Genomic DNA, 25,534 nt, shown 5'->3' with positions numbered 1-25,534 from the left:
AGGAGCGGCCGGGACGGGGCTGGCAGTGCCCGGCCACAGCGGCAGGAGGAGCTGCCGCCGGTGCCACCGCCCGGCCGCAGCGCTTCTCCCGGAGCCGCACGGCCCCGCGGCGCGCACGGCGGTCGCTAGTGCCGTCCCCAGCTAGTGCCGTCCCCAGCGAGCGCCGCCCCGCCACGGTCGCCGATCCCGCTGCGCCCCGGGCCCGCCGGCCGCCTCCGCGCAGCCGGTCCGGCCCGGCCCGGCAGGCGGGAGCATGGAGCGGCGCGGGGGCCGGCAGCAGGTGAGCGCCCGGCCGGAACGGTGCCCGGGGCAGCGGGGGTGGGAAGATGGTGGAGAGAAAAAGTTGGGCCGGCGGCGGGGCCGGACCTGCCCCGGGCCGTGCGGGGCTGCGGGCGGTGGGAAGGGGGTGGCAGTGCGCCTCGCTATAGACGAGCTGCGCAGCTGTTGCAGGTAGAGGACTACCAGTTGTTTGCCATTTTAAGTGCAAGGTTATGCTTTTTCAGAAATCTCAGGTGTTTGAAACTTTAATTTCACAGGAAGTTTGTCTTTCTTTTTTTTCTAGGATTCTGGAGATAGTGTTTCTGAACTAAGGGAATGGAGACCAGTCATTTACAGAAAGTGCACAGACACCCTCTGGTTGCTCCTTTTTTTTCTTTTCTGGGCTGGTTTGGTGAGCGTGCTTTATTTTCTGAAAGAAAAATCAGGTCCGAACTTAATGGTGTTCTGCACTAAATCTAAACTGAAATTACCATCACTGATTTGTTCACATAGTGAAAAAAATTGAAACCATGTTGGTAATTCTGTGGAAATGCCTGTCACTGGCACGTATAGACACACCCCTCTAGCAGTCATACAGTCATACATTACTTAACAGTATTTGTGGCTTGTATCCAGCATTCTGCACTGAAAGAAAAAAAGTCACATATACACCGTATTCCCTATAGTGGTGGCAATAGACCTGTAATGTCCATCTTCAGAAGGAATGCCAGAATTTTTCTGAAAGCATATTTCAGTTTGAGTTACAATGCCAGCTCTTTTCTTCGTCCGAGAACAATTAAAAACAAATATGTGTGATGTAAATAAACTGGATCTGAAAATATTTTGTTATTGTAACCAGTATCATATACACAAGTAGTATGTCAGCTTTAATTATGGAGTCTCTACAAAGATCTCCATATTAAGTGGCATTAACATGCACTCAATATAAAAATATTACTTAAGTAGTTAGACTGCAAACATATAAGCAAAAAGGAGACTACAGTTTGGACTAAGGAAGCACATACTTATGTGTTTGAGTATGAGACTCAGTTTTTGCCCAGATCCCATCTTTAGTCACAACTGTTAAAAATAAAAAAACAGAACCAACCAAACAAAAGAAGACAAAAAACCAAAACAAACCCCAAACAAATAAAGGCTTTAAACCCTCCAAGAAATTAGTTGTGCTGGATCTGATATGTGCAATCTGTCTCCAGCACGGCTGATATTCAGCAAAGTCTTTGTGGTTAATGTGGGACTGAGAAGAGCTGCTGCTGCCAGCACTTGGCATGTAGCCATAGAGCTTAGTATATTGTCCTTGGTGTGTGTGAAATGTGGTTTATAACCCATGGGACAGAGGAGACGATTGTATCGCTGAGTTCTTCAATAGTTGGAGTGCTGTAAATAACCCTCTGGGTAAAGTCATGCCCAGGGTTTCACCAGCTTCCCAGAAGAATTACTACTTCTTGGCACTCAGAAAGGATCTTTTCAAGGGGTGTTTTTTCCCTCATGGGGTACATGGGCAGGGTTTAAGCTCTATTCCTAGGCAGAGTGTCTTATATTGACTAAGAGTCGCTGCTACTTGGCCAACGGAGGTGCTTAGCTGCTGCTGGGTAACGGGGAGCTGATCTGCTGGGGCTGTGGTCTAACAGCAGGGCATCTGAAAGATCAGTGCAGTGTCACCTAACTCCAGTGTGGCTCTCCAGGTTTTTCATGTGTGTCAAAGAATGCATCTTTCTGAAATTTCAGGTAACTTGCATTTTAATGATAAATAAGTTCACTGACAGCTGCAAGGGCTCAACATATATTGCCCAGGTGTGTCTTGAAGGGCACCCTAGAAAATTAGAAGCAGTGAGCAGATATGAAAAATGACCATTTGAGTGACCTTGCTTAGTGACACAAACTTCAGTAGAGGCAGTTTTTGCACCTTACTACTACTTTCATATTATTTTAATCAAGAACCCCATCTTTCTTCTCCTGTGATACTCTGCTTGATTTATATACTTTCAGCAATAGATGAGGGAAAGCTTTAAGGAGGCAATAGGGCTACACTTGTCCATATTACTTGCTCTGGCCCTGGGCAGAGGAGTGAATTTTAGATTTAATTGTTTGCATCTGCAAGACAAAAATGCATGGGCTTAGAAGAGTATTTATTGAATGGGAAGGAAAAGATATTGTAGCATGATTTCACGTTAAATATATTTTAACAGATGTTTATAACTGGCTATGCTGTGATGGCTGGTGCAGCAGAAAGACTTGTGCTTGGATATGACAGCTTCGGGAACATATGTGGTAGGAAGAACACTCCTGTAAAAGGGGCACCCCTCTCTGGACAAGACATGACTAATAAAAAGTAAGTACATCAGAGAATGTCTAAATAAATCAAATGTTTGAGAACTTAATAAGATATACATCTTCTAGATGTCAGTTATATAAATGTATATATACATGTTTATATTGAAAGTCAAAAAAGGTGTTGAGAATGGTACAAAATGGTGAAACTAGAAAGTTAAGACAGAGTTTGAAATGTGCTACATTGTTATGCTTTATGCTGGCTTCTTAAATAAAATCTTAAATAGGACTTTGGCCAAACCAGCAGTCATTCTTTGTGGCAAATCTTTGTACTTAACAAAGTTGCATGTTGAAGTTTCCACTCATTCTGTTGACTCTAATGAGCTTGTCCTTGTAGAATGGCACCCACCTTGGCAGCTTCTCATCCCATTTAGGAACATAAAATCAACTGTACAACTATAGTATATTTTCAAAATGCTTCTTAAATTCTGACTTCAAACTCTATTTTTTCCACTATATGTGGAAAAAAAGTTTCATTTGCTTTGTAGAGCTTCAAAAAGGTGGAAAGAAGGCTCAGAATTTAAATCTATAAAAAGCAGAAATCTTGTTTGCTGAAAAGAGGATGTTTTTTTCTTTCTAGGTATGTGTTCTTTCTGAATTCATGCAGCCTGGAAACGCCAAACCTCAAAATCAGTTCAGTTTCCTTGTGCGTGTCTAGTTGTCCACAAGAGCAACTCAACTCTTTGGAAGACCTCCAGAATTTTGCAAGGAACAATGGTGTGCAACAGGGAATATGAATATCTTGATGTGTCTGTAGAACAGTTGAGCAGCTTCCACTTTGTTATTCTTAATATTTGGTACACTAGGGAGTAATTTCTTACCGTTAATTTCCTGGGCAGGCCATGGCAACAGAAAATAAAATGGCTTTGCTTTATTTCAAAGCCATAGTTTTTAGAAGTGCTACAGCTCTCTTTTGCAAATTCAAAAGATGTTGATTAATTCCTGCACTTGCTGAGATTATCCCCATAAATCTGGCTGCTGAGAATGAACTAATGCAGTTTGGTGGGGCTGCCAGTAGGTGGACAGAGCTCATGTGCTGTTTGAGAAACTAGTCCAACTGTTTATTTTCAATTTAATTAAAACTATTGCAGAATTATTAATCCCAGAGGTACACACATGTTGTCCCTTTAGACATCAGATCCCAAAGTTTTCTCTTCCACTTGTAATTTTTCAAAATTTTATTCTGGTATTCAAAATGGATATGACATTGGAAGTAGCTGTTGTACAAGAGGCGGTTCCAGTTCGTTCATGTCCAACATGTAAATACAATAACCTGTAGCCTAACCCTTATTCCATAGGGTATACATAAACTGCAGACCGTATGAATATTAATGGCTATTTTTATTGGAGGTCGGAACTCCATTCTTTTGTGTTTTGTTGTTTTGATTGGGAAGGATTGCTATTTTAATTGACAGCATCTGTTTTAATTTCATTTGGGGGTATAGTACCATCATTTGGTGTGTACGAAAAGCTGCAAACACCTGTGATATAAGTACATTCAGTGTAACTCAATATAATTGCATGAAATTCCATCTACATGCTGAAACTGCTTGCATGTTTATCTTAAGGGAGAGGGCTGTACTGCATTTTGAATGGCTTAAATGTATCCAGCTTTTCTTTCCCAGAAGCATTATAAAATGGAACAGAGCATTATGAGCGGAGTACCTGGTAGTATTTAGCCTAAAGCCCAGAAAATGTTAAGTTTCTGGATAGATATATATTCTGTTCTAAATCATGAGGGGCCTAGTTCTACTGTAGTTTTTGTCAGTTTAGGTTTTTCTGTTATGTTGATGAGTAGGAGCTTAAAGTACTGCACTATGGAACAAATAGTGTGTTTGCCCTCCAGGAAGATCAGTAAATGGTAATCAAGGTTAAGTCTAGAAGGAAAAAGATTCCACAGAGATTCCTTTATGTTTACCCAATTAACTAATTTGTTATTTACATACCCACTGGAATATCAGGGATTAATATGGCCTGCTAAGGGATCAAAGCAGAAGCATAAACAAACTTAATTGATAATGTGTTTTTCTCTGAAACTTTAACAAATATTAAGTTACCCTTTCTATTTTTTTATAGGTTCTTGTCTTTGCATTTACAACCTGAACATTTCCAGTTACACACTAAATCCAAAGGCAGCTGAACTGTGTCCCGCACTGCCAGTTCCACCAAGGTAGGAATAACTGGGTACTTTACAACACCCTTGAGTCCGAACAGCTTCTTAAGGATTGTTAACTTCCTCGTGTTTTGTAATTTACTTGATGCTTCACAGTCAGAATGGTTTTGCTTTGTTTATTTTTTCTGTACACGTCCTTATGAGTTCGCATGTATGCCTGTGAACACGTGAGTCTCCTCTCCCACAGAATGAACAAGGACTACATTCCCTCCATTCCTCTACTGTTTAGAGATGTTTTTTCTCCAAATCAGGGGAAAAACTCTCCATATGAGGAACAGCTTATCTCCTGCACAGACTTTCGCTCTCTCCCTCAATGCCAAGGAAGAGGAGCTGTGGTCTTGGGCCTTGCTTACTATCCTGAACCCAGAAATTTCCATCCATTATTTCATAGCCAGCTGGCTTGAAGCACAGGTCTGTGGATGGCACTCTCTTCAGCATTTGGCATTTGTGAGTCAAAATCCTTAAACTCGTGATTTTAAATTCCACTGCGTCATGAAAATACAGCAAAGAATTGGAGTCCGCATATTGGCAGAGCCGTCATATGCTCTGAACAAAATAAAATAGAGGAAAAAAGCAAACAGAAGAGAAGACACATAAAGACATTACATGCAGTGGATCAAAGGAGAGCATGTAAATTGATGAAAAAATATGTGATATTTTACTTATTTCTTCGACTTCTTAGGGTTTTTTCTTTTTGGCAAGGAACTTCGGAAAGTTATTCATCTCGCACAGTAATACTTCATAGTAGAAGCAAAGCTGGTCAGAATTTTTAACTGTTGATGAGAAAACCTTTCCTTTTTAAGTATGAATGTGCCTTTGACTGTTGTAGTACAGCGTTGCTGAAGTGGGACATTAAATATATTCAAGAATCTTGATTGGGAGTGACAAATAATTTCATATGTAAATATTTGGTGGTGTTAATTGTACCATACAAACATTGTTTTGTTGTGGCTTTCAGAATGCTTAAATATCATAAAACCAGTACAAAATGTTTGTGGCCTAGAATTGTCTACAACGTAGCTTACATCTATGTTAGCGTGAGTTTGGGTTTTACATAAACACATGGGAGCAAAGCAGTTGAAACCAGACTGGGACGGGAATAGGAGCTACATGCTGATGGTGATTGACATAGTAGTTGGTTGATCTTGAATGGATGTCCTGGAACAGTGACGCAGGCATGATGCTGCTAGGAGTTGATATTTTGCAGATGAAACGTAAAAATACCATTTGTAACAGCCCACTCCCATGCGCAGTGCCCTGTTGTGTCAGACTCCATGAGGAGGGTCTCCTGGGCGGGGAGGTTGCCTGCCCTGTCACAGATCAGACTGGCCAGCTGTGGCTGCAAAACTGTTGAGGATGCCGGTGGGCTGCTGCAGGGGGCTTGAAAGAGCACAGTGGAATGGATCTCCCTGGATTTGAAACTGTCCAGTAATTAATTTTTTTTAACCATCTTTGTTTTTAACCTTCCAGCAAATCTTTTCCGTTATTTAATCGATGTGTTCCACAAAATCCTGAATGCTATTCCAAATATGCATCTGTCTTAATACGTATGGTTAATGAAATGGATGTTTTTCATCGAATTCTAAGTGGAATATTGGCAGGAAGAGATACTGTGATAGGACTGAGTGTCCTTGCACTAGGTAAGGTTACAAATTAGATATAAATAATGATATTAAATTAAAATATGAGGTTTCAAATGTTTTTATTAACTTTATGTTTTTAGTTTAGCAGTGATCTTTTCCATATTTTCTGGGCAGAGTTGTTTTTAAGAAAGAGTGATTGTGTTTTATAAGGAAGCATTTAGTAGGCTGATGAAATACAAGTCTATGAAATAGCAGATTCTGTGTTCTTTGATATGATAATATACCTCATTTCAGGGGACTGTAAGAAATTGTTTATGAAAAAAATGGCATCACCGTGAACATTTTAACTTAAATTTTATACAAAATATTATTGAAAAGCTAATAATTCCCAAGATGAAATATTTCAGTTATAAGTTCATTATTAGTAAGTTATAGGTAACTGTGTGTTTTAAATGTTAAAAAGTTTGCTAGCTTTGCTAAATGGTGTTGCTTTTGAGACTACTGTTTATAAATGAAAGCCCAAATTCTTCAAGAACCTTACATTTATTTTTAAAGCATAAAGAGTTAAGTTAAATGTGTTGTGACATTCATAATAAACTGATTTTGTATATTTTTCAGCCTTCTCTTTTATACTGGTTTTAGCCTTCAGATTCATTCGGACACTTCTGGTCCATACTTTGATTGCACTGGTTGTATTTGGGTTGTTATGTAAGTATATTTATCTTTTAGCATATGCTTAGTTAAATGGATCATCTCACTGAACTGAAGGAGAGGCAGCTGAACAAACAGCTATCCTTCCTTTTTCTCTATGGCCATCCTCAGTGACCTTAAGCTTACCGCATCCACTTCCAAGCTGAGCCCTGCCTGCCTTTGGGTGCCAAGATCTGGCTGTGCTGTTCCAGCTGTTGAGTGTGGGATGATGATGAGTTTTATTTTTTTTGTAGATGCCTGGAAACAACATTTCTTTTGGCAGATCACTGCAGTTATTAAAATGCTGCTATTTCAAAGAAAGTTCAGTGAAGTTCTACATTGCCTGCTTTAGAAAGGGAGAGCTATAGGAATGTCTCCACCTAAAGCTTGTCATTCCATAAAAGTTAGCTTTGTATCTATCTCCTCAATGGAATTATGTGCCTGAGCTTTAGAATAACCGCAAGAAAACCAAACATTCTGCTGTGGCTTTACCTCAGACTAACAGAACATTATGTGAATTTTCTCTGTGGTCGTTGACACTGTGCCTCTCTGCTATGTGACAGTCTTCCTGAGCTGAGCTTGGGTTAGGCAGAAGGGCGAGGGATTCTCGAGGGAGACTGGGCAGACATCAGCCTGCCAAGAGCAGTGTGCCGCAGCCTGGGGCGTGCTGCCCGCCTTCATCCTGCTCTTGTTTGCTCAGTTGTCTCAGGTGTTCTCTGGTGGCTCTATTATGACTACAAGAATGATCCCAGCACTGAATTGGAAACAGAAAAGGAAAATGTAAAATTTCTACTTGGATATGCTATCTTCTCAACAATAGTTACTGTAAGTAGCATTTTACCCTAGGCAGTGGCAGAGGCTGTAACTTGAAACTTGAACTACTGTGGTTCTGCAACAGTAAAAGTAATTCCTCATTCCTTTCAGGTTTGAAAATGAGAATCAATTATAAGATCTGCTTACACTCATTTAAATAGCTTTATATCTTCATTGTGAAATTTGTTTGTTAGCACAGGGCTCTGACACACTTCAACCCTGTCCAAACACTGTTAGCGTTGGTGGCGTAGAAATGCAACAATTGTGTTCCATCCCTATTCTTCTCTGCATCAGCTAACTGGAGAATCATGTTGAGTGAACATACGGGCACTGGCTCAGTATGAATGTGAGGTCTGTGGATTCAGCCTACCATGTCAGTAGGAGAAAGGAGTGGTAGCTCTTGCAGACAATGAGCAGGGTAGTGAAGCACAGGGAGCAGTGTCTAGGCCTTACGTTATTTGGTTAAATTCTGCTTTTTTCTCATTGAACTTGTTTTCCAAATGAAAATCTGACTGTGGCTTGCAACTTTTAGAGTGATTTTTTTCACTTGATGTTGCAATGTTAAAGAAGTCATTGCTCAATATGAGTGCACAGACAATTTGTATTTCATGAGACCTTTGATGTCTCAGAAAGCCTTTCCAGTGCACAGTAAGTTTGTGTAAATTGCCCTGCTGTCATGTCTTTGTGAAATCTCTACCCCCTGATCCCACATTTGACAACACTGCTACTTTTCTTAAGGAGGAAAAAAAAAACCCACCAAACAATTTGTCTTTTTATTTCTTGTAACAGGTTATTCTGATTTCCCTTATAGTTGTACTAAGAAAGAGGCTTCAGTTCACCATACAGCTCTTTCGAATTGTTGGTAAAATCATTGGCAGAATTCCTTTCCTCTTGTTCCAGCCACTCTGGACCTTTCTGATTCTCATTGTGTTCTGGGTATTTTGGGTTGCTGTGCTACTTAGCTTAGGAACTGCAGGTAAGTATATGCTTTTCCATATTTTTGGATGAATGTTATCTGTTTCCTAGATTAATCCTAGATTTTTGCTCCTATATGTTTTGTTCTTTCTCAATTATTTAATTTATTATTAGATTGTGGTAGGTACAGTATATGTTTGATATATTTAAATAAAGTAACAGGGGGAGGAGACAGCTTTTAGTGGGGTTATTATGAAATGAGTATGTTCATGTCCTCTGACTATAAATAATGGTCATAGAGGCAGAATGTTGTTTTCTGAGCAGTGGTTCAGTGACAACTGCTATCATTATTTAGACTGGTACAACTGTATTCAAATTAATCCAGAGATTCTTGCAGTTGTAGGGGAGGTACTCTGTAGAAATAGTCAATCTCTATGAAAGATCTGCAATAACAGATTTTGAGGATGAAAGTGGTATTACTGGGGGACATACCACTATGAGATCTGTCACTGTTTGAACCAGGGTAATTTGGATGCTGTTCCTTGGCCCAGCATCGCACTATCCCAGGGAGAGGGAGGTTGTTCTTCGTACAGCATCACCTAAAGAAGGGAAGCTAAATTCTGCATAGCTCTGGGGTAACTTCTAATGCAGACATCAGCCTTTGTACTTAGGAAGCATTATGATTTGGGGTTTGGTTTTTTTTTTTTTTTTGTTTTCTTTTTAAATTTCTAGGGCCACTGCTAGGAGTCAGTTGTTGTCCTTTGGGCTGCAGCTGATGCAGAATTGATGAGGATAGAGACAGTTTGTCATTCCTGTGTTTATTCATGGGTTTTCTGTTTTCTGAATTCTGGCAGTGGTTTCTGTGTGGAAAACCAAACATAGCCTAGCTCTTCAAATGCTTATGTGTTAGCATTTTATCTCATGTTTCCACCATCCCTTGAGACAGTGACTGCAGTAACTCCTCTGTGCAGGCCTACAGATCCCTGTTAGTCCAGAAAAGACTCTAAGCTCTTTGTAGCTGAGCCCATTTGGCAAAACTGGCAGTATTTCCCATCTCCATGGGTCCAGTACCTCACTCCTCTTCCATCACAACTGCTTCCATCTCAACCTGTTAATTCTGGCTCTGTACAAGACCCGCCTCACTTGTAACATGATGGCAGAGCGGTGGATGTGGTCTACCTTGACTTCAGTAAAGCCTTTGACACAGTCTCCCACAGCATCCTCACAGCTAAGTTGAGGAGGTGTGGTCTAGACAACAGAGTAGTGAGGTGGGTTGCAAACTGGCTTAAGGAGAGAAGCCAGAGAGTGGTAGTCAATGGTGCAGAGTCTAGTTGGAGGCCAGTATCTAGTGGAGTGCCTCAGGGGTCAGTACTGGGGCCAATATTCAATATATTCATTAACGATTTGGACAAGGGAATTGAGTGTACTATCAGCAAGTTTGCTGATGACACTAAGCTGGGAGGAGTGGCTGACACGCCAGAAGGCTGTGCTGCCATCCAGAGACCTGGACAGGCTGGAGAGTTGGGCGGGGAATAACCTAATGAAATTTAACAAGGGAAAGTGTAGAGTCCTGCATCTGGGCAGGAACAACCCCAGGTTCCAGTATAGGTTGGGAAATTACATATTAGAAAGCAGTGTAGGGGAAAGGGACCTGGGGGTCCTGGTGGACAACAGGATGACCATGAGCCAGCACTGTGCCCTTGTGGCCAGGAAGGCCAATGGCATCCTGGGGTGTATTAGAAGGGGGGTGGTTAGTAGATTGAGAGAGGTCCTCCTTCCCCTCTGCTCCACCCTGGTGAGACTACATCTGGAATATTGTGTCCAGTTCTGGGCCCCTCAGTTCAAGAAGGACAGGGAACTGCTGGAGAGGGTCCAGCGTAGGGCAACGAAGATGATTAAGGGAGTGGAGCACCTCCCTTATGAAGAAAGGCTGAGGGAGCTGGGTCTCTTTAGTTTGGAGAAGAGGAGACTAAGGGGGGACCTCATTAATGTTTATAAATATATAAAGGGTGAGTGCCATGAGGATGGAGCCAGGCTCTTCTCGGTGGCAAACAATGATAGGACAAGGGGTAATGGGATCAAGCTGGAACACAAGAGGTTCCACTTAAATTTGAGAAAAAACTTCTTCTCAGTGAGGGTGACAGAACAGTGGAACAGGCTGCCCAGGGAGGTTGTGGAGTCTCCTTCTCTGGAGACATTCAAAACCCACCTGGACATGTTCCTGTGTGACCTCACTTAGGTGTTCCTGCTCCAGCAGGGGGATTGGACTAGATGATCTTTTGAGGTCCCTTCCAATCCCAAACATACTGTGATACTGTGATACTGTGAACATGAGAGTCCATCCGTCTGAGTCCATCCTGGCATTGCACATCCCTCACCTATTGCTTAAGCTAGACTAGGAGCCGTTTTCCTCCAGCTTTCTTTGGAGAGTCACGCAGGTTTGTGAGGGTTGTCTCTGTTTCTGCTGATTTTCCCTCAGTAGTTCATGTCTGTCAGAAATGGCTGCTTGAAATACTTGTCTGGCTGATAATCTGCTTCTGCTGCAAAAGGGTCAGACCAAGCAAGGCCAAATGTCCAACCTGCAGTCTCTTTGTGAGTTGCTCCTGGTGGACTAAATAGTCAAGCAGATTCACTTTGCTTTAGGTGCCATGGATATTCCTTTTTCATGCTCCTCTGAGTTGAATTTTCCATTTACAGAGGCAGCATTATATACGATACACAACTTTCTGTGGTTGTTTGCTTGTCTGCAAAATCTTCATCCCATTTATGCCCATATCAGGCAGGCAGCAGTAGTTTTCAAACTGGCCTTGTGGGGTACTTTGTCACTGGTTGAGACCAGTCCTTCATAGAAAGGAGCATCTCCTGAGCCACCAGCCACCTGTTCATTTCATGCACCTGTTTGGATCAGATGCAATTTAAAATAAACATTAACCATAGTAATGTAGTAGCAGGTAAAGAAAATGAATGATAACACACAGATTTGCTAAATATATAATTAACGATAATTATTAGAAGAAATAATTACATCCTTGATATTAAGCTGGGCTGGCCCATCACCATTCACTGGTTCTCTTAAAATGCACACATAAGGATGTGAAGCTTGCCCTTGTTAAATCTGAATTTTGAAGATGCCAGCTGAGTCTGTTGTATCCAAAAGCACCACAATCAATAGAAGAGTAGAAGTATTTTACATCGTATGACAGAAACAGCTTGATGGTAAGTGCAGGATGGGGAACTAGTCAGGTATTTCCTGGATGCTTTTACAGACTTTGCAGGAAAGTAGTTACTTGCACATTATACCCCAAAGCAAATTCCACATGTATTCACAGGGAAATAAAACTCAGTGACAACGGCCCTGGAGAGGACTTTTATGCATTTTCCACGTTGTGCCATTTTGCTTCATTGGTTATATTCTCTGTTTCCTGCAAGACACCTCCATTCTACTTTTTGGTTTTTATTCCCCTGCCTCCTTGGAGAGTAGGATTCAAACACTTTGTGACCTGCTGTTATATTCGTAGTGCAGCACACATCTCTTGGCTCAAAGGTATTTTATCTTTTGTCTTCTCCCTAGCATAATAGGAATGCTGATGTTTCCAGCGAGTGATACAAACAGTACAGTACAGAGGGCAGCATAATCTTGCTGCACAGTAATGTTAAAGTTTCTAGGATGCTCTCAGTTTTGAAAGAATTGACTTTTTGAAGATTTAGCATAAGAAGAGAAGGCCATTTCCAGGCATTTAACTGTCAATATATTGCTTATAAGAGGAATTTAGTAAAATATGCTTTTTGACTGCGATCTTCTGCCAGGATATTTTTAGTGTAGATGTCAATCCTTGTAAGATTCTTCTGTTAACAGCAAACGTGTTAATGTTTAGAAGAAAATGTGCATTTGATAAATAAGCCAATTCTAAGTTACAGCCTAAGCATGAATGCAGATGGAAAAATGCCACTCTATGTATTTGATCATTTTTCTGGTTAAAATTAAATTATATTAATTTTATTGTTTGTGTTTGTAATTACTCTTTTTGTTAAGGTGTCCATGTTAAATAGTGGCGGTTGTTACTCAACGCTTGTAAAGGGAGTTGCTAGCAAGGTGTAGGGGTTGAGGTGTTGATGTAAATAGCGTGTAAATGACCTGCAGCAGCCGCAGTGCCCGCTAGGCGCTGATCGAGGAGTGTGGGGAAGTCGCTTCTGAATCTGCTTGCTTGTATACAGCTGCTCTGGTTACCGAGTAACTCCTACTGAGAGGAGCTGGAAGATAACAGAGGCAATTTTATCCTTTTAACGATCTGGGGGGGTAGTGAAGGAATGTTTTATCCAGCTTTCAGGTTGAGAAGATTTGTTGAGGTGATGCAGGAGGTTGGTATTGGCTAAAAGTATGACAGTTGTTTGGATTTCCAGTCCCATATTATACCTCAGATTTGTTTTGTACTTCAGAACTTGGAAAATGAGCAGTGGATATTGAAAATATTCCTTTAGATTCTCTTTCAAATTTTCAACCCAAATATGCCTCCTCTGAAATGCTGCCTGTTAAAGCAGCTCACAGGAAGATAGCTTAATGTTCTAGGATGACTAGTGCCTACACATCCAGTAAAAATAAATAAATATAGTACTTTATGGATAACAATGCATTGGCAGAACACCTTTGTATTTTCTACTAGTTTTCTACAATTGCCTTGTAAATGGAAGACATTTCATTTGGTTTTCAGTTTTGGGGACTTTTTGTAACAGCTGGCAGTACTTTTCTGAAGATCTCTCAAGATATGCTCTCTTTGAGCACCTATTTTCTCCACTGACAAATAGTTACCCCTCCAGAATTCAGTTTGTAAAATACAGGTGGTGGTTTTCTTGTTTTTGGCAGTTTGACTTTTTTTCTCTCACAAATACATTTTCTGGGGCTATGCAGACTGTATTTTAAATGCAAATATACCAAGAAAGCTGAAAAAATTGAAATGTTTACAAAGACACTAGTCTTTAATACAAAGAGATGGGCAAGTGAAATTGGCTTGCTGCTACAGTGCACCTGTTCTTAACATTTTCCCTGAATCTTCTCTAGTTATATCATATTTATAACATCTCCGGATCTTAAAGCTCTGGAGCACTTGATACTCACTTCAGCTATGGTGCACCTGATAGTTATGCGACCACACAGGCAGCGTATTTACATCCTCTCCAAAAGTTAGTGTTACTCTGAGGAAAGACTGTCTTCTTGGGAGCTATAGGGAACTATAGCCCACACTTGGAAAGGTACTTATGCATATGACTAACGTGAAACACATGGATAATCGTATTAAAATCAGTGGGACTACTTATGCATTTTAAGACAGGCACCTGCTTAAGTACCTTGGTAATTCAGAATCTGTAACAGCAATGAAGACTGAGTGAATTCCAGACCTAGAAAACCAGGAGGAATGCCAGACTCCATGAGACTTGAGACAGCACAAACAGTGGCACCAGTTAGAACCATTAGCTGGCTAGGAATGGAATTCAGCTGTGCTTTAGAAAAGCTGATATGTCTTAGGGTCATTGAGTCTTATTGTTTGCTAATTTATGTGGCATTTCACTGCAGAACTGAAGTGGCTTGTGGCACAGCAAAGCATGTCTTTCAACTTCCCAGCATGTGGAAACTGTGAAGTTCACATGGCATAAATACTGAGCGTGTAATGTAGGATGAGAACACAGTGTTAAATTGTTGTCTAATGAAGGTGCATCCTACAGGCAAGTAAGCAATAAAACTGCCACATAGGGCTGTGCAGTAGCAAACCCAGCAATAATAATGTATTTCCTGCAGGGCCCTTGACATTCCAATTACAGTCAGCTAGCTTAGCTCTAAATACCACTACATGGAAAAAAAGCTAAATAAAATAACAATAAATTCTGTTGCAGGAAGCATGAAGATTCAGTGTGTGATGCCAGAGCCTTTCCTTACTTAGCAATGAGAAGGGCTCATCATATTTTCGTGTTAACAGGAGCTGATAAACAGGGTCTTAGCATTTTTTGGTCAGTGATTCTTTGTTTCTGATAAGCAAGTTGCTGAACTAGACTTTCCAGGAATTTTCATCTATTACAACAGCCTATTGCTCCAGGCATCAGCAAAACCTTGCAGCAGCAGTTGCCAAATAAGAGCATCTGACGTAAGTCTGGAAGTGCCAAAACGTAGCTAATGATACTGCGTGTGCACACAGACTTTTGTGTCATTGCCTTGCTGTGCTGACTGCCATAGTGGCACAGCACTGGGCTGCAGAGTCAGATGGAGAAACTCCTCTGAATTCTGCTACAAACACTTGGTTTCTGTTTGTGTTGTTAACAATACTTCTTCGAATTGTTTGCAGTAGATCAACATTTGTGCTGATCAGAGGTTTTCAGATTTGGTGATTCAGCTGTAGCGACTTGAATTCTTTACCGACTTCTTAATGTTACCGCTAAGAGTGTATAGTATAATACATCAGGAAGATTCATGATTGTGTAGTTGGAGAAAGAAATTCTGTTGACAAATGAAACCATATTTCAGGGCTTTGTTGAGAAAGTTTGGCTTGTGTGAATGGGTAGATTGCAGTGGGGTGATGAGGAAAATGGCATATACTTTTCTCAGCAGGGTATCTAGAATAACTGTAGAGTTTATCTGTGCTGCAAAGATCACCATATGAAAAATAGCATCGCATGCAATTCTCTTGACAAAATTATGCATGCATGGCAGACCCAGAAGACAGGGTATCAGTCAGACACAGATGTTTATGTTGTTAAACAGATTCCTGTGAAGTAACAAAACCAGTTTACCATACCTAGACAGCAAAGCGATCAATGGTGAACTCACAGGTGGATGTGCCTGATTCCTATGCAGCAGAGCACCGTGCTGTGCACACGCACATGTGTAAAGCTGGCCAGGAAAGACAAAGCCATCACTGTTGTTACTGCAGGTGATTATTTCAGTAGACTGGTAAAAAAAAAAAAAAGTGGAATTAGTTTATCATGCATACACTTGTCAGTCTGCATGACAGAACTACAGAAGCAAAACCTGAAATGTGCTTTTCTTTGGAAAAGAAATGCTCAGGTGGATTGTATGGTGGAAAATGTGCTTGATTCTGCTACCGAAAGGCGTAACGTCTTTGCATAAAAATGGGGAAGTAGGAGACCACCTTGCATTTCATTGACCTATCATTTGCATCAGAACGAGAAGGAATGATATAGCACATAGCCTATTTTAATGTACCGAAGTAAATGAATCTATCCTCAAAAATTCCCTTTAAAAAAAAAGAAAAAAAAAATAGGAAAAACGTCTTTTGCATCCAAACTTAAAACCAGGGAGACAGGGGATGGGGAGGAATGGCTGACAGTTTGTGAGATGAGATATGAGTAGTAGCTTTTTCACACCATCAAGTATCTTGCTTAAAATACACTTGAATATAACGGAAGCAACAATATTTCTGTGAATGATAACTATGCAGCACTAGAAAGAGCTTGCTTGTTTAGCTAAATTTGATAACCTTTCAGAAAATAAAATAGCTAGGACACGCATCTGTGTTTGCACCTCAGCAAAGGCTGCCTTGAGGAACAAGCCTGACACAGGACCTACAAACTCCTCCCTGAGGCCAGCTGTACTGTGCTGATGGATGCAACGCTTGATGATGAATGCTGAGAATAAGACTGACTCAGCTCCGAGATGAATGCTTAGTTTGTAGGCTATAAATTTATTCATAGACTGACTCTTTCCTTCTTGCCTTTGAATAACCAATAGCTCTTCTCTGAGCATCTAATTTTGCAGTGCTACTATGGAGCAGATGAATAATTTTCATAATTTACAGACAAACAGACCGTGGTTCTGAAAAGCTATAAAGCTAGTCTAAACCTGATGGTATTGCTGAAAACAAATCTTCATTGTTTCTACTTGTACCTATTCTAGAGTATTAAGTCTGTGGCTATAGAAAAGTAGGTCAGAAATAAGTGAACCATTTCATAGATAGCTTTGTGTCTGTGGTAGTGTTGAACTTGAAGGTGGTGCACTGCCTGGTGGGAGAACATGAAGTATTAAAGCTTAAGTTATAATGCTGTTCTAGCAGTAATAGGCAATTCTGTGTCTCACTTTGTTATTTCTATCATGGAGTTTGAGTTAGAAACTGTTCACCACCAGAATTCATTCTCTTCTGTGGATGTGTTTATCTTTAAGGTTAATAGACTTAAGGCTTGGTAAGATAAAAAGAATGGCAGGTTATGGACCTAGAGACCTTTAACTAGGAGAAATATCCTGGTGCCATTATCCCCTGGCTAGACTTCTGAGTCAAGTGGCATAAATAGGATTGCATAAACAAAGGTCTGGTTGCTAAGTTTTCTAAGTTACCCCGACCTTTTGTGAAAAACCATCTCTTGAATATGGAATAAATTATTTGCTATTAACAGAAGTGGACACCATTTTTTTAGGTTGAATAGGTGAATTTCATAATGTTCCTGAATACAGTAGTAACATTGGAGCATATACTAACATATAGATGTTTGCTTTTTTCTTTTTCTGTTCTGAGAGGTTGCCTTTATGTGCCTGCATTTTACACAAAGATTGCAAAGCATGGAGAGTAGAAAACTAGTGGCCGTGTTCTAAATAGTAATAAAAATAATAATTTGGTTTTGTTGCAGTGGTAAGTTGTGCATCCTTAATATTTTTTGCAGTCTTTCTCTTTTGCTTCTTATTAAAAAAAAATAATCTAAAGCATTTTATAACTGACTATGAATTTGTTTCAAATTTGAATGAAGATAATGAAGATTTCATTTACTTCTGAAGCATGTGATTACTCAAACCTTGAGTAGTATTTTCTCAGAAGTCTTTAATAATTTATGGCTCTCCTCTTGACCTTATTGGCAGCTGTGTCTCGATCCCAATTTAAACCCAAGCTTTTGCTTTTTGTAAGATTTTATTTTTCAAAATTCCACTTGAATTACAAAATTTTGGCTCTCTGTTAGAATAGGTAGAATTAACTAGCACTTGAATTTATTTATCGCTAACTTTATTGAAGACAAGTTAAGAAAAAGTATACAGAAACACTTATATGTACTTTTTTTTTTCCTTGTCTGGTGTGTTATGATAATCCAGTGGTGTAATCCCAACTCTAGGTACTGCACAGACAACTCCAGGAGGACAGGTAGAATACAGAGCTCTGTCTGGAATTTCCTACATGGCATGGTACCATTTCGTTGGCCTGATCTGGACTAGTGAGTTCATTCTTGCCTGTCAGCAAATGACGATTGCTGGGGCGGTGGTTACTTGTTACTTCAACAGGTGAGTGTGGAATAGCCCCTGTATAGTTGGGGGGATTTTCAAGCATTTATTTTCAATCTTTCTAGGCAAAATAGTCTCAAATAGACTGCAATTGATGTCAGTATCTTGGAATATGATTTAATATAAAATAATGTTGTTTGTTGCAAGACCTTGACTAAGATTTTACACTGTGTATGATATTGATGTGACTCACCCCTACTGCTGGAGTTACTGGGCCAAACTGAGCCGTGATACAAGCCCATAGAGCTCAGCTGACTCTGCTGAAATTACCATTCATAAGCCACAGGCTGCATTTCTCCCTTTTCCAGGAGGCTGCATTACCTCCAAATGGAGATGCAATATATAGCTCCTTAGTAATTTCATGTATTTGTGAGCAGTTTGACCTCCTCCTAAGTGTTCATCGCTGCTTTGAGGTTCCATTTGTCCTGACTGCATAAATACCTAGTCTGTGTAAACAAATTTTCTTGAATTTTATATTGCCATGAAATGTACATGTGGAGGAAATTAAGAAAAATCCCTACTTGTCATGATCTATATTGTTTTCTAGACCTGCAACATCGTTGGTTTTATGCACCAGAGCGGTGCTATTCTGTCATTGTGGGAGAAGGTCTAAATCTCACAATACATTGTTGAATTTTTTGACAGTGAAATAAGTACTATCCTGAAAACTATTTTCTTTCTAAGTATTTCATAAGCTCTCTCACCCTCATTGCTCTGTTCCTGCATGCCCAATTATAAGATTTTCCGATCTGTGAAAAACTTTGGCATTTTAAGGCATTTCTTCTTTTTGTATTGGAGGAATATGGTGATAATCTCAATTTGTTGGAAAAGTAACCCTTGAGGAAGGTGACCTGGAGGTGAGTCGGGCAGCCTGGCAGGAGAGGTCCTAAGGACCCTGGAGCACTGGCCTCAGGTGCCTGCAACCACGGGGCTCAGGCAGCTCAGGAAGGAGGCTTTGGGCTTCCCCAGAACCTAGGTAGCAGGTTTCTGTTAATGGTCTCTAGAATCTATCCCCAGATGTCTCAGTTTATGATAGGAAGACCTCCTGCTGAAAGGTTTCCAAATGGTCAGCTCCCCCTGCCCAGCAGAGACAGCAGCCCAGTCCCTGCTTGCAGCCAGCAGCAGCTCTGCTCCAGACAGAGCTGCACAACTGCAAGACCTGCTAACAGCCAGTGTCCACCGTTGTTTTAAGAGATGTTTTGTCATCCCATCCAAAAATCCAAGGCAGGGCAGTGTTTAACATGTACCAGGAGCCTGTCTCTGCTAGGATTTTCTACACGGCGAACAGCCATGCCGCTGAACTGGTGTTAGTAAAAGAGCAGACAAAACCTCAAATGCTGATTTTTCAAAGGTTGAGATCTGTAGAGTGACACCATCTCAGACTACTATTTTACATGCCATGATAGGATCTGTAAAGAAAGGAACTCTCATTTCTTATGTACTCTCCTTTTTTCCTATTAAAGCTGTCGTCACAAGTAAATACCATGGCTGTCGTTCTGTGGGTAATGTGCTGCTCTTCAAAGAAAAATTGTGTTCCTCAAGGTTTAGCTGTTGGTTCAGCTTTAGCAGCTGAATGCTGAGGCAGTAAGTGTTCATTTAAATAGGCTTGCTTGAGAAAACACAGGAAAGAACAACAGTTTTACTGACTTACTAGGTTGTGTGCTGCAGTGCATTTTGATACAAAACACGATCTAAATCCCGGGGGCAAAGATACTGTCCATATCTTCTTCACACAGAGCAGGGAAGCACCTGCTGTGATGACATTTACAGCTCTGTTAGGGTCTTCCGCTTTCCAGCTATTTTTTGCTGTTGCAGGAACTAGCTGCAGAGCACAGAAGGTTCCTGCACCCAATTGTATTGAAATAATTTTGTACCTCTACTTTTAAGCATTCCTCTTGCATGCCAGGTGATATCTACTCTGTTGAGATAGTTGTGCTTGGAAAAGGAAATGCAATTTTTCTGTGGTGGTGATGCCTCTTCCTGGCATTTAGGCTGTCAGCATAGGTCTGTGGAGCTGCAGAGCACTGCAGGAACGGGGAGATTAGGCTGTCAGCATAGGTCTGTGGAGCTGCAGAGCACTGCAGGAACGGGGAGAGGAGCGGCTGCTGCAAGAGCAGTCGCACCATCGGGGGCAAGGGTTATCTCAAGCTGTTCCAGCAATTCTGAGTTTGTCTGCTGTGTGTTTTTAATGTATTCCCTGGGGCAGCATCATAAAGGCATGTCACAGGAGTTTGTTTATGATACCTCACAGAGAGGCTTTCTTCTTGGCTTGTAAGTGCTCTGAGGAAATGGCACGGCCTTTCCCTGCGGAAATCTCCTTCCACAGCACACGCAGAAATGTGCTGCGTGGCCAACAACCACACTGGAGTTTCAAATGGAGAGGGCAGGGGCTTGATTTAGCTGGATTAGCTTTACAAGTGGCATATATTTGACCTGTAGTACCACCACTGAAAATGGATTTTGCCTCCTTTTATTTCAGCTGAAACATGAATACATGGAAGATTTTATTAATTTAATAACTAGAACTTTTTTACTTAATGGATACTTTTTGTGACTTGTGAAAAGGGCTCAGTCTTTCAAAAAGGCTTCTTTGTTACTATTGCTGTTTTACATTAGAGTTTATTTTCATCTTACTGTGCTTAGGCGTTATGTGTATATTGACCTTTTCAGCAAGGTGAGGCTTTTCCCCTCTCTGGAATTAAAGGGAGGTGGTATAGTAACTTGACCCAGGTCACAGGCATCGCTGTCCTGTCCATGTTTGAGCTCGTTCAGTAACAGCATGTATGTCACTGCACAGGGTTGAAATTAAGGAAGTATAGAAGCATTTGCAGGATTGGGGTTTTCCACTCAACTCTAAGGTGTTCAGTACCACAAATTCTGATAGGTTCAGTGAGAGGTGAAATACATACATCTCCCAGTAAGTCAAAAATCCAGGTTTATAAATTTGCACTAAAGTAATTGAGAGATGAACTAGGACCAAATTTTTAAAGGATTGCTCCTCCCTTATCAAATACATCTGCAATATTATGAGCATCCTTTGCCCTACTTACATACTTGACCTAACCCACATAAAAGAGCCATGACCATGTATGTAGTTAGACCCGTCCCTGGAGGTTTTGAGAGCAGGTAAAAGAGCAATTGGAAGTACACTCTGTGGGTTCTCTTTTAGTCTGATAATGTCTCTTCTATTACAAGTCCTGTAATTTATTGTATTTGCTTAAAAACTGAGGTTCGTGTTTCCTTGAGGAATATATGGTACATTCCTTAGCACTTCAAAAGTATTTTACAAGAAGTGTCTTTTTAGACAGTCTTTGAAATGGATGAGGCAGGATTGAAGAAAACTATAAGCACAGTTCCAAACAGAAGGACAGACGTTTAAAGAAATCCTATTTTTCTTTTTTTCCTTTCAAACGTGTATGTCTTTTGGGTGTGTCAAGATTTCATTTTTTCTTCACACAAAAAAGTTATTTTTAAATGAAAGCTGAGATGCATGTGTGATCATTTGATTCAAGACACTGTTAAGAAAGATATTGAGTGTCACAGGCTCACAAGAAAATACAGTTGGCAGCACTGAAGAAAGAAAACTATTAGAAGATGATGTGGTATTGAGTACAGCTTCACAGAATTTTGGAACAGAAGTGTTCTGTGTAAATCAAACACTCCCGTGGTAATGTAAAATAGGAATACCAAAGAGGAAAAGCAAGCTGTGGCCCTACTCAGTCTTGTAACCAGTTCTGTCAGGCAGAATCCTGTTTTTCCCTGATACCTTGTGTGCATGCAGTGGAGTCTACATGCACAGAGTTCAGTGCACAGTGTGAACTGCCTACAAAACCTTATATATGTGGCTGACCGTATGCTTGTGCAGAAGTCATTTCAGGATTGCAGTCATATAATATATAGAGCTGGGTGAAGCGTCATCCTTAAAGGTAAGTGGAAGTAGGTGGATGGTGGAGCCAATCTGGACCTTCCTTAGAGTCACAAGCATCATCTCTTATGTTTAGCTAACTGTTTTTTGATGTTTTCTACTCTGAGCCAGAATTACAAGGAAAATCTTTGTTCTTTTTTCTAATCTGTTTGGAAGCAAAGCAAGAAACCTTGTCAGACCCTGTTCTTGTGAGAGTTCCTTTGCTGGGAAATGAAGGTGTGGAAAAGCATCCAAATGTGTAGAAATTTATCTAAACTAAACTTTAGATTTTGACATTCCTGCTCATTAACCAACCTGTTAAAAATATCAAAACCCTTCTTCAATTCTCTCTTCAGTAGCAAGTCAATTATTAACACAAGACTAAACTTTGTCCTTTCTGCATTTCTCACCCTTGGTAAACATATAACTTGCAGAAACTTAATCTTTTATATTCCAAGATCTAACTGAGACTGTCACATGTAAGGTAGTGCATGAGGGGAAAAAGAAACAATGGTACTGTATGGATAGAATAACGCATGTATATTGCGATATATATGTTTCTAACACAGAAACCCGATGACTTAAAAAAACCCCTGCCTTATTCAGTATTAAATTCTACTATCCCCCAAGCTGATCCCCTAGTTGTAAGACCAAAAAAAATAAATGCAGCAATGGCTGTGCTGGAATTTCCTATTTAAAATAATGTGGTATATTCACATATTTAAATACAGCTTCTCAGCTGCAAAGTATTTAGTGTTTTGAATGGACTGCAATGATACCTTCAGGATTCTTGCAGAACTGTGATGCCTATCTTGGTGTAGTGTGTATGATTTAAATCCTTGCTGAAGTGAGGATTTAATAAAAATATATTTATAGAGCTTTATAGCCCCAACCAGTCATTGTCTTATCACTGTCTTTTTATTTTTTAGTTTCTTGTGCAAACTATTAATTTTTCAAGAAAGCAGAGATTTTGAAGGAATCACTTATGAAAATGGGACATCTTATTTGTGATATGAGGTCTGATCTTTAGTTAAATACTTAGTCAAACTGCTTCTGGTTCTGTTGCTGAAATAAATTTTTCAGGGTTGGGCCAGTTGCTTAAGAGTTGCTTTATAGAAGGGCTATTTATGGCTATTGATCAGTTTGTTTGTTTTAATTTTTTAAAAATATTCTGAAACATTTCTTAAGGTATTTATAGTGTGTATCTTGTGGATTTTGGCTTTTTTCAGCATTTGAAGAGGGGTGGGGAGTGGCTTCAAGTTCATTTTCTGGTTTTCATATAAATTCTTGAGAGCTGTGTCATACTACTCTCTGTAAATGATTGACATTAAACTGACCTTTATAAGGGAACCAAGAAAATAAAACTTGTATTTAGGCCAATTTTTTGTCTTTGCTTTTTAATTTTGGGAAGCACTATTTCTCCAAAACAATACAGATTAGAGTGCAGTAGAATTACAAACTTTTTAGGCCAAATGATAATGCTTAACATGTAGTATGATATTCCTCTTTTGTGTATTCCATTTTAAAGTAAATCTAATTCAGTGGAGGGAAAAAGGCATTAATTATCTGAACAAAATGTAAAACAAAATTCAAGCAAATGGAAGTAGATGGACCTCAATTTTACGTGTGAGAGCTTGTGATTTTTTTTCTAGTTTGAATTTTATTACTAAAATAGAAATACCAGATTTACTCCTTCAGACTAAAACCTTACAGAAACAACAGTCAAATAAAAGATTGTGGAGAAAAAGAGAAGTGACAGAAACTGGAGAGAGGTGTTCAAGGAAATGTTTTTAGCTGTTGTTCACTCCTGCTGTTTTCCATTGTAGTTTTTTTCTAGATATTTTTCCATTACTGAATATATCAACACAGTCATTGCTTAAGAATTAAACTAATCCAATAAAAGTTATAAACTTGGCAGCTTTCCTTTGGACTAGGGTGAACATTCAGATAAAACTGGGGTTGTTCAAGTGGGAAAGGAGATGCAGCTTAATTGTTTAAATTTCCAAATACTGAAAAGGCACAATGTATATCTTCTTAAATAAGTTCCTGAAACATTTATAAATTGTTTGTTTTTCTTTCTAGAAATAAAAATATCCCACCACCTCACCCGGTCCTGTCTTCCATATCAGTTCTTTTTTGCCATCATCTAGGAACTGCTGTAAAAGGCTCACTTTTAATCACGATACTGAGAATACCAAGGATTGTTCTCTTGTACCTTTATAATATCCTAGAACAAAAGGTATGTATTTACTTCTGGAACACTGTAAAAATGATAGCTAAAAGGTAGGATTCATGAAAAAATATTCTTGCTTAAAAATGGATGGTATAAAGTGGATTTTATATTTTATCCTATTTTTTTCAGGAAGAAAGCTTTTTCCATGTGTTTCCTTTTTTTTTTCTCTCAACTCAGATATTTTTAAGAGCAGAAAACAACATCAAAACACACCTTTATTTAGGGTTTATATATAAAGGTTTTTTTGAAGGATAAAGGGAAAATTTGGCAGAATGCTCTCTTTAAAATCTTTGCATAATACATTTTTAAAAAGCAAAGGTAAGAAAGAACATAATTATGACATATAAAATATCTCTTAGAAAATATTTCATCTGCCTCATAACATGAGTTTATAGAAAGAATGTATGAAATAAGAACTAATCTAGAGATTTGTGTAGGATCCAAACCACATCTTTTAAGATATATTAAAAATATAGCTGGGCTGTTTTGATTGTTGCTTGCCTTCTATCTTTCATGTGTCTCTATATCTCTTCTGCTAGAAACATACCATTGCAGTTAGTTCTGGCTCTTTGGCAAGGAGAGAGGAGTGTCATGACTACAAAGCTCTGACTTCAGAGAAGGATTTAGGCAAAGTTTTTAAATGTAGGTCTTTTCCTCTAGAGTTTACCTTGGCCTTGAAGCATGTTATGGGTAGTTATGACAGAGTATTTACATTGACCACCCCTGGTACCTATGAGGCATGTGTGCGGAGTATGGTGTGTGAACGCTTAAATAAAAGTCCCTTGTAATAAGACACTTGAAAAATGTGTGTCTGGGTTTATGTGACTTTCATATGAAAGCCTTGGTTATAGAACCTGGTGAGCTGGCTCAAATGAGAATGTTATTTAAAGATAATAAGTGGGAAAAGTTGTGCTAGAAAGAAGATAGTTTCTGCCTGTAGAGGAAGCAGAATAAATAACTGGAGTTGTTTGGTATACAGTTTTGTAATCTGAATAGCTGTAGAAGATTTAAGTAGCAAAGAAAGATTATTTCCATCTATAGCAGTGCGCTACAAGCTCCTTTTGGTCCAGTTGCCAAGCATCCAGCTGAGGATGTGACATGACCCATAGCTGTAACTGCTCCTAAAGAGCCTAGAAGTGCTGTTTAAAGGCCAGCTTGTGTCCCCAGTCCACAGAAGGATCCCCCCACAAAGTAATCCTGCTTCTTCCCATGAGAGAAAGCACAGGCTATGGCCCCTTTCCTTCAAAGATCTTTACATAGGGAGCTGGAGTAGTGATACTAAAGGATGGGGAAGTGATGCTGCATTCCTGTAGAGCTCACCCAGTCTTTGCCATTCTTTTAAAAAATGCTG

General features: G+C 39.8%; 1 protein-coding gene and 1 long non-coding RNA gene across 16 annotated transcripts in view; one reads left to right on the top strand and one right to left on the bottom strand.

Moving 5' to 3' along the window:
• The window catches only part of SLC44A3 (solute carrier family 44 member 3), an 85,464-nt gene that overhangs the window by 44,577 nt on the left and 15,353 nt on the right, over window positions 1-25,534 (top strand). For 5 of the 15 annotated variants that reach the window (XR_010474078.1, XM_065071097.1, XM_021292809.2 and 2 more), the window contains 10 exons: window positions 563-670; window positions 2,466-2,608; window positions 3,188-3,324; window positions 4,684-4,777; window positions 6,251-6,420; window positions 6,982-7,071; window positions 7,754-7,878; window positions 8,656-8,842; window positions 17,881-18,046; window positions 24,033-24,189. Coding sequence is in view for 14 of the 15 variants with exons in the window: in XM_065071097.1 (XP_064927169.1) it covers window positions 563-670; window positions 2,466-2,608; window positions 3,188-3,324; window positions 4,684-4,777; window positions 6,251-6,420; window positions 6,982-7,071; window positions 7,754-7,878; window positions 8,656-8,842; window positions 17,881-18,046; window positions 24,033-24,189 (1,377 nt within the window). In the remaining variant the exon portion in view is untranslated. Of the gene's footprint in view, window positions 1-47; window positions 281-562; window positions 705-763; window positions 2,005-2,465; window positions 2,609-3,187; window positions 3,325-4,683; window positions 4,778-6,250; window positions 6,421-6,981; window positions 7,072-7,753; window positions 7,879-8,655; window positions 8,843-17,880; window positions 18,047-24,032; window positions 24,190-25,534 lie in introns of those variants that run through there. The other 10 variants (XM_021292801.2, XM_065071100.1, XM_065071106.1 and 7 more) reach the window with 8 other exon arrangements.
• Window positions 6,466-15,706, bottom strand: LOC135580039 (uncharacterized). The gene is made up of 2 exons (XR_010474094.1): window positions 15,564-15,706; window positions 6,466-11,676 (listed from the first exon to the last, which is right to left on the bottom strand). It is a non-coding gene; the product is annotated as an uncharacterized LOC135580039 (long non-coding RNA).

This window comes from Columba livia, chromosome 8 (assembly GCF_036013475.1).
Source record: "Columba livia isolate bColLiv1 breed racing homer chromosome 8, bColLiv1.pat.W.v2, whole genome shotgun sequence".
In the NCBI taxonomy this organism is placed as follows: Eukaryota; Metazoa; Chordata; class Aves; order Columbiformes; family Columbidae; genus Columba; species Columba livia.
The sequence above is the reverse complement of the archived record's forward strand: the minus strand, read 5'-3'. Positions and strand labels throughout refer to the sequence as shown.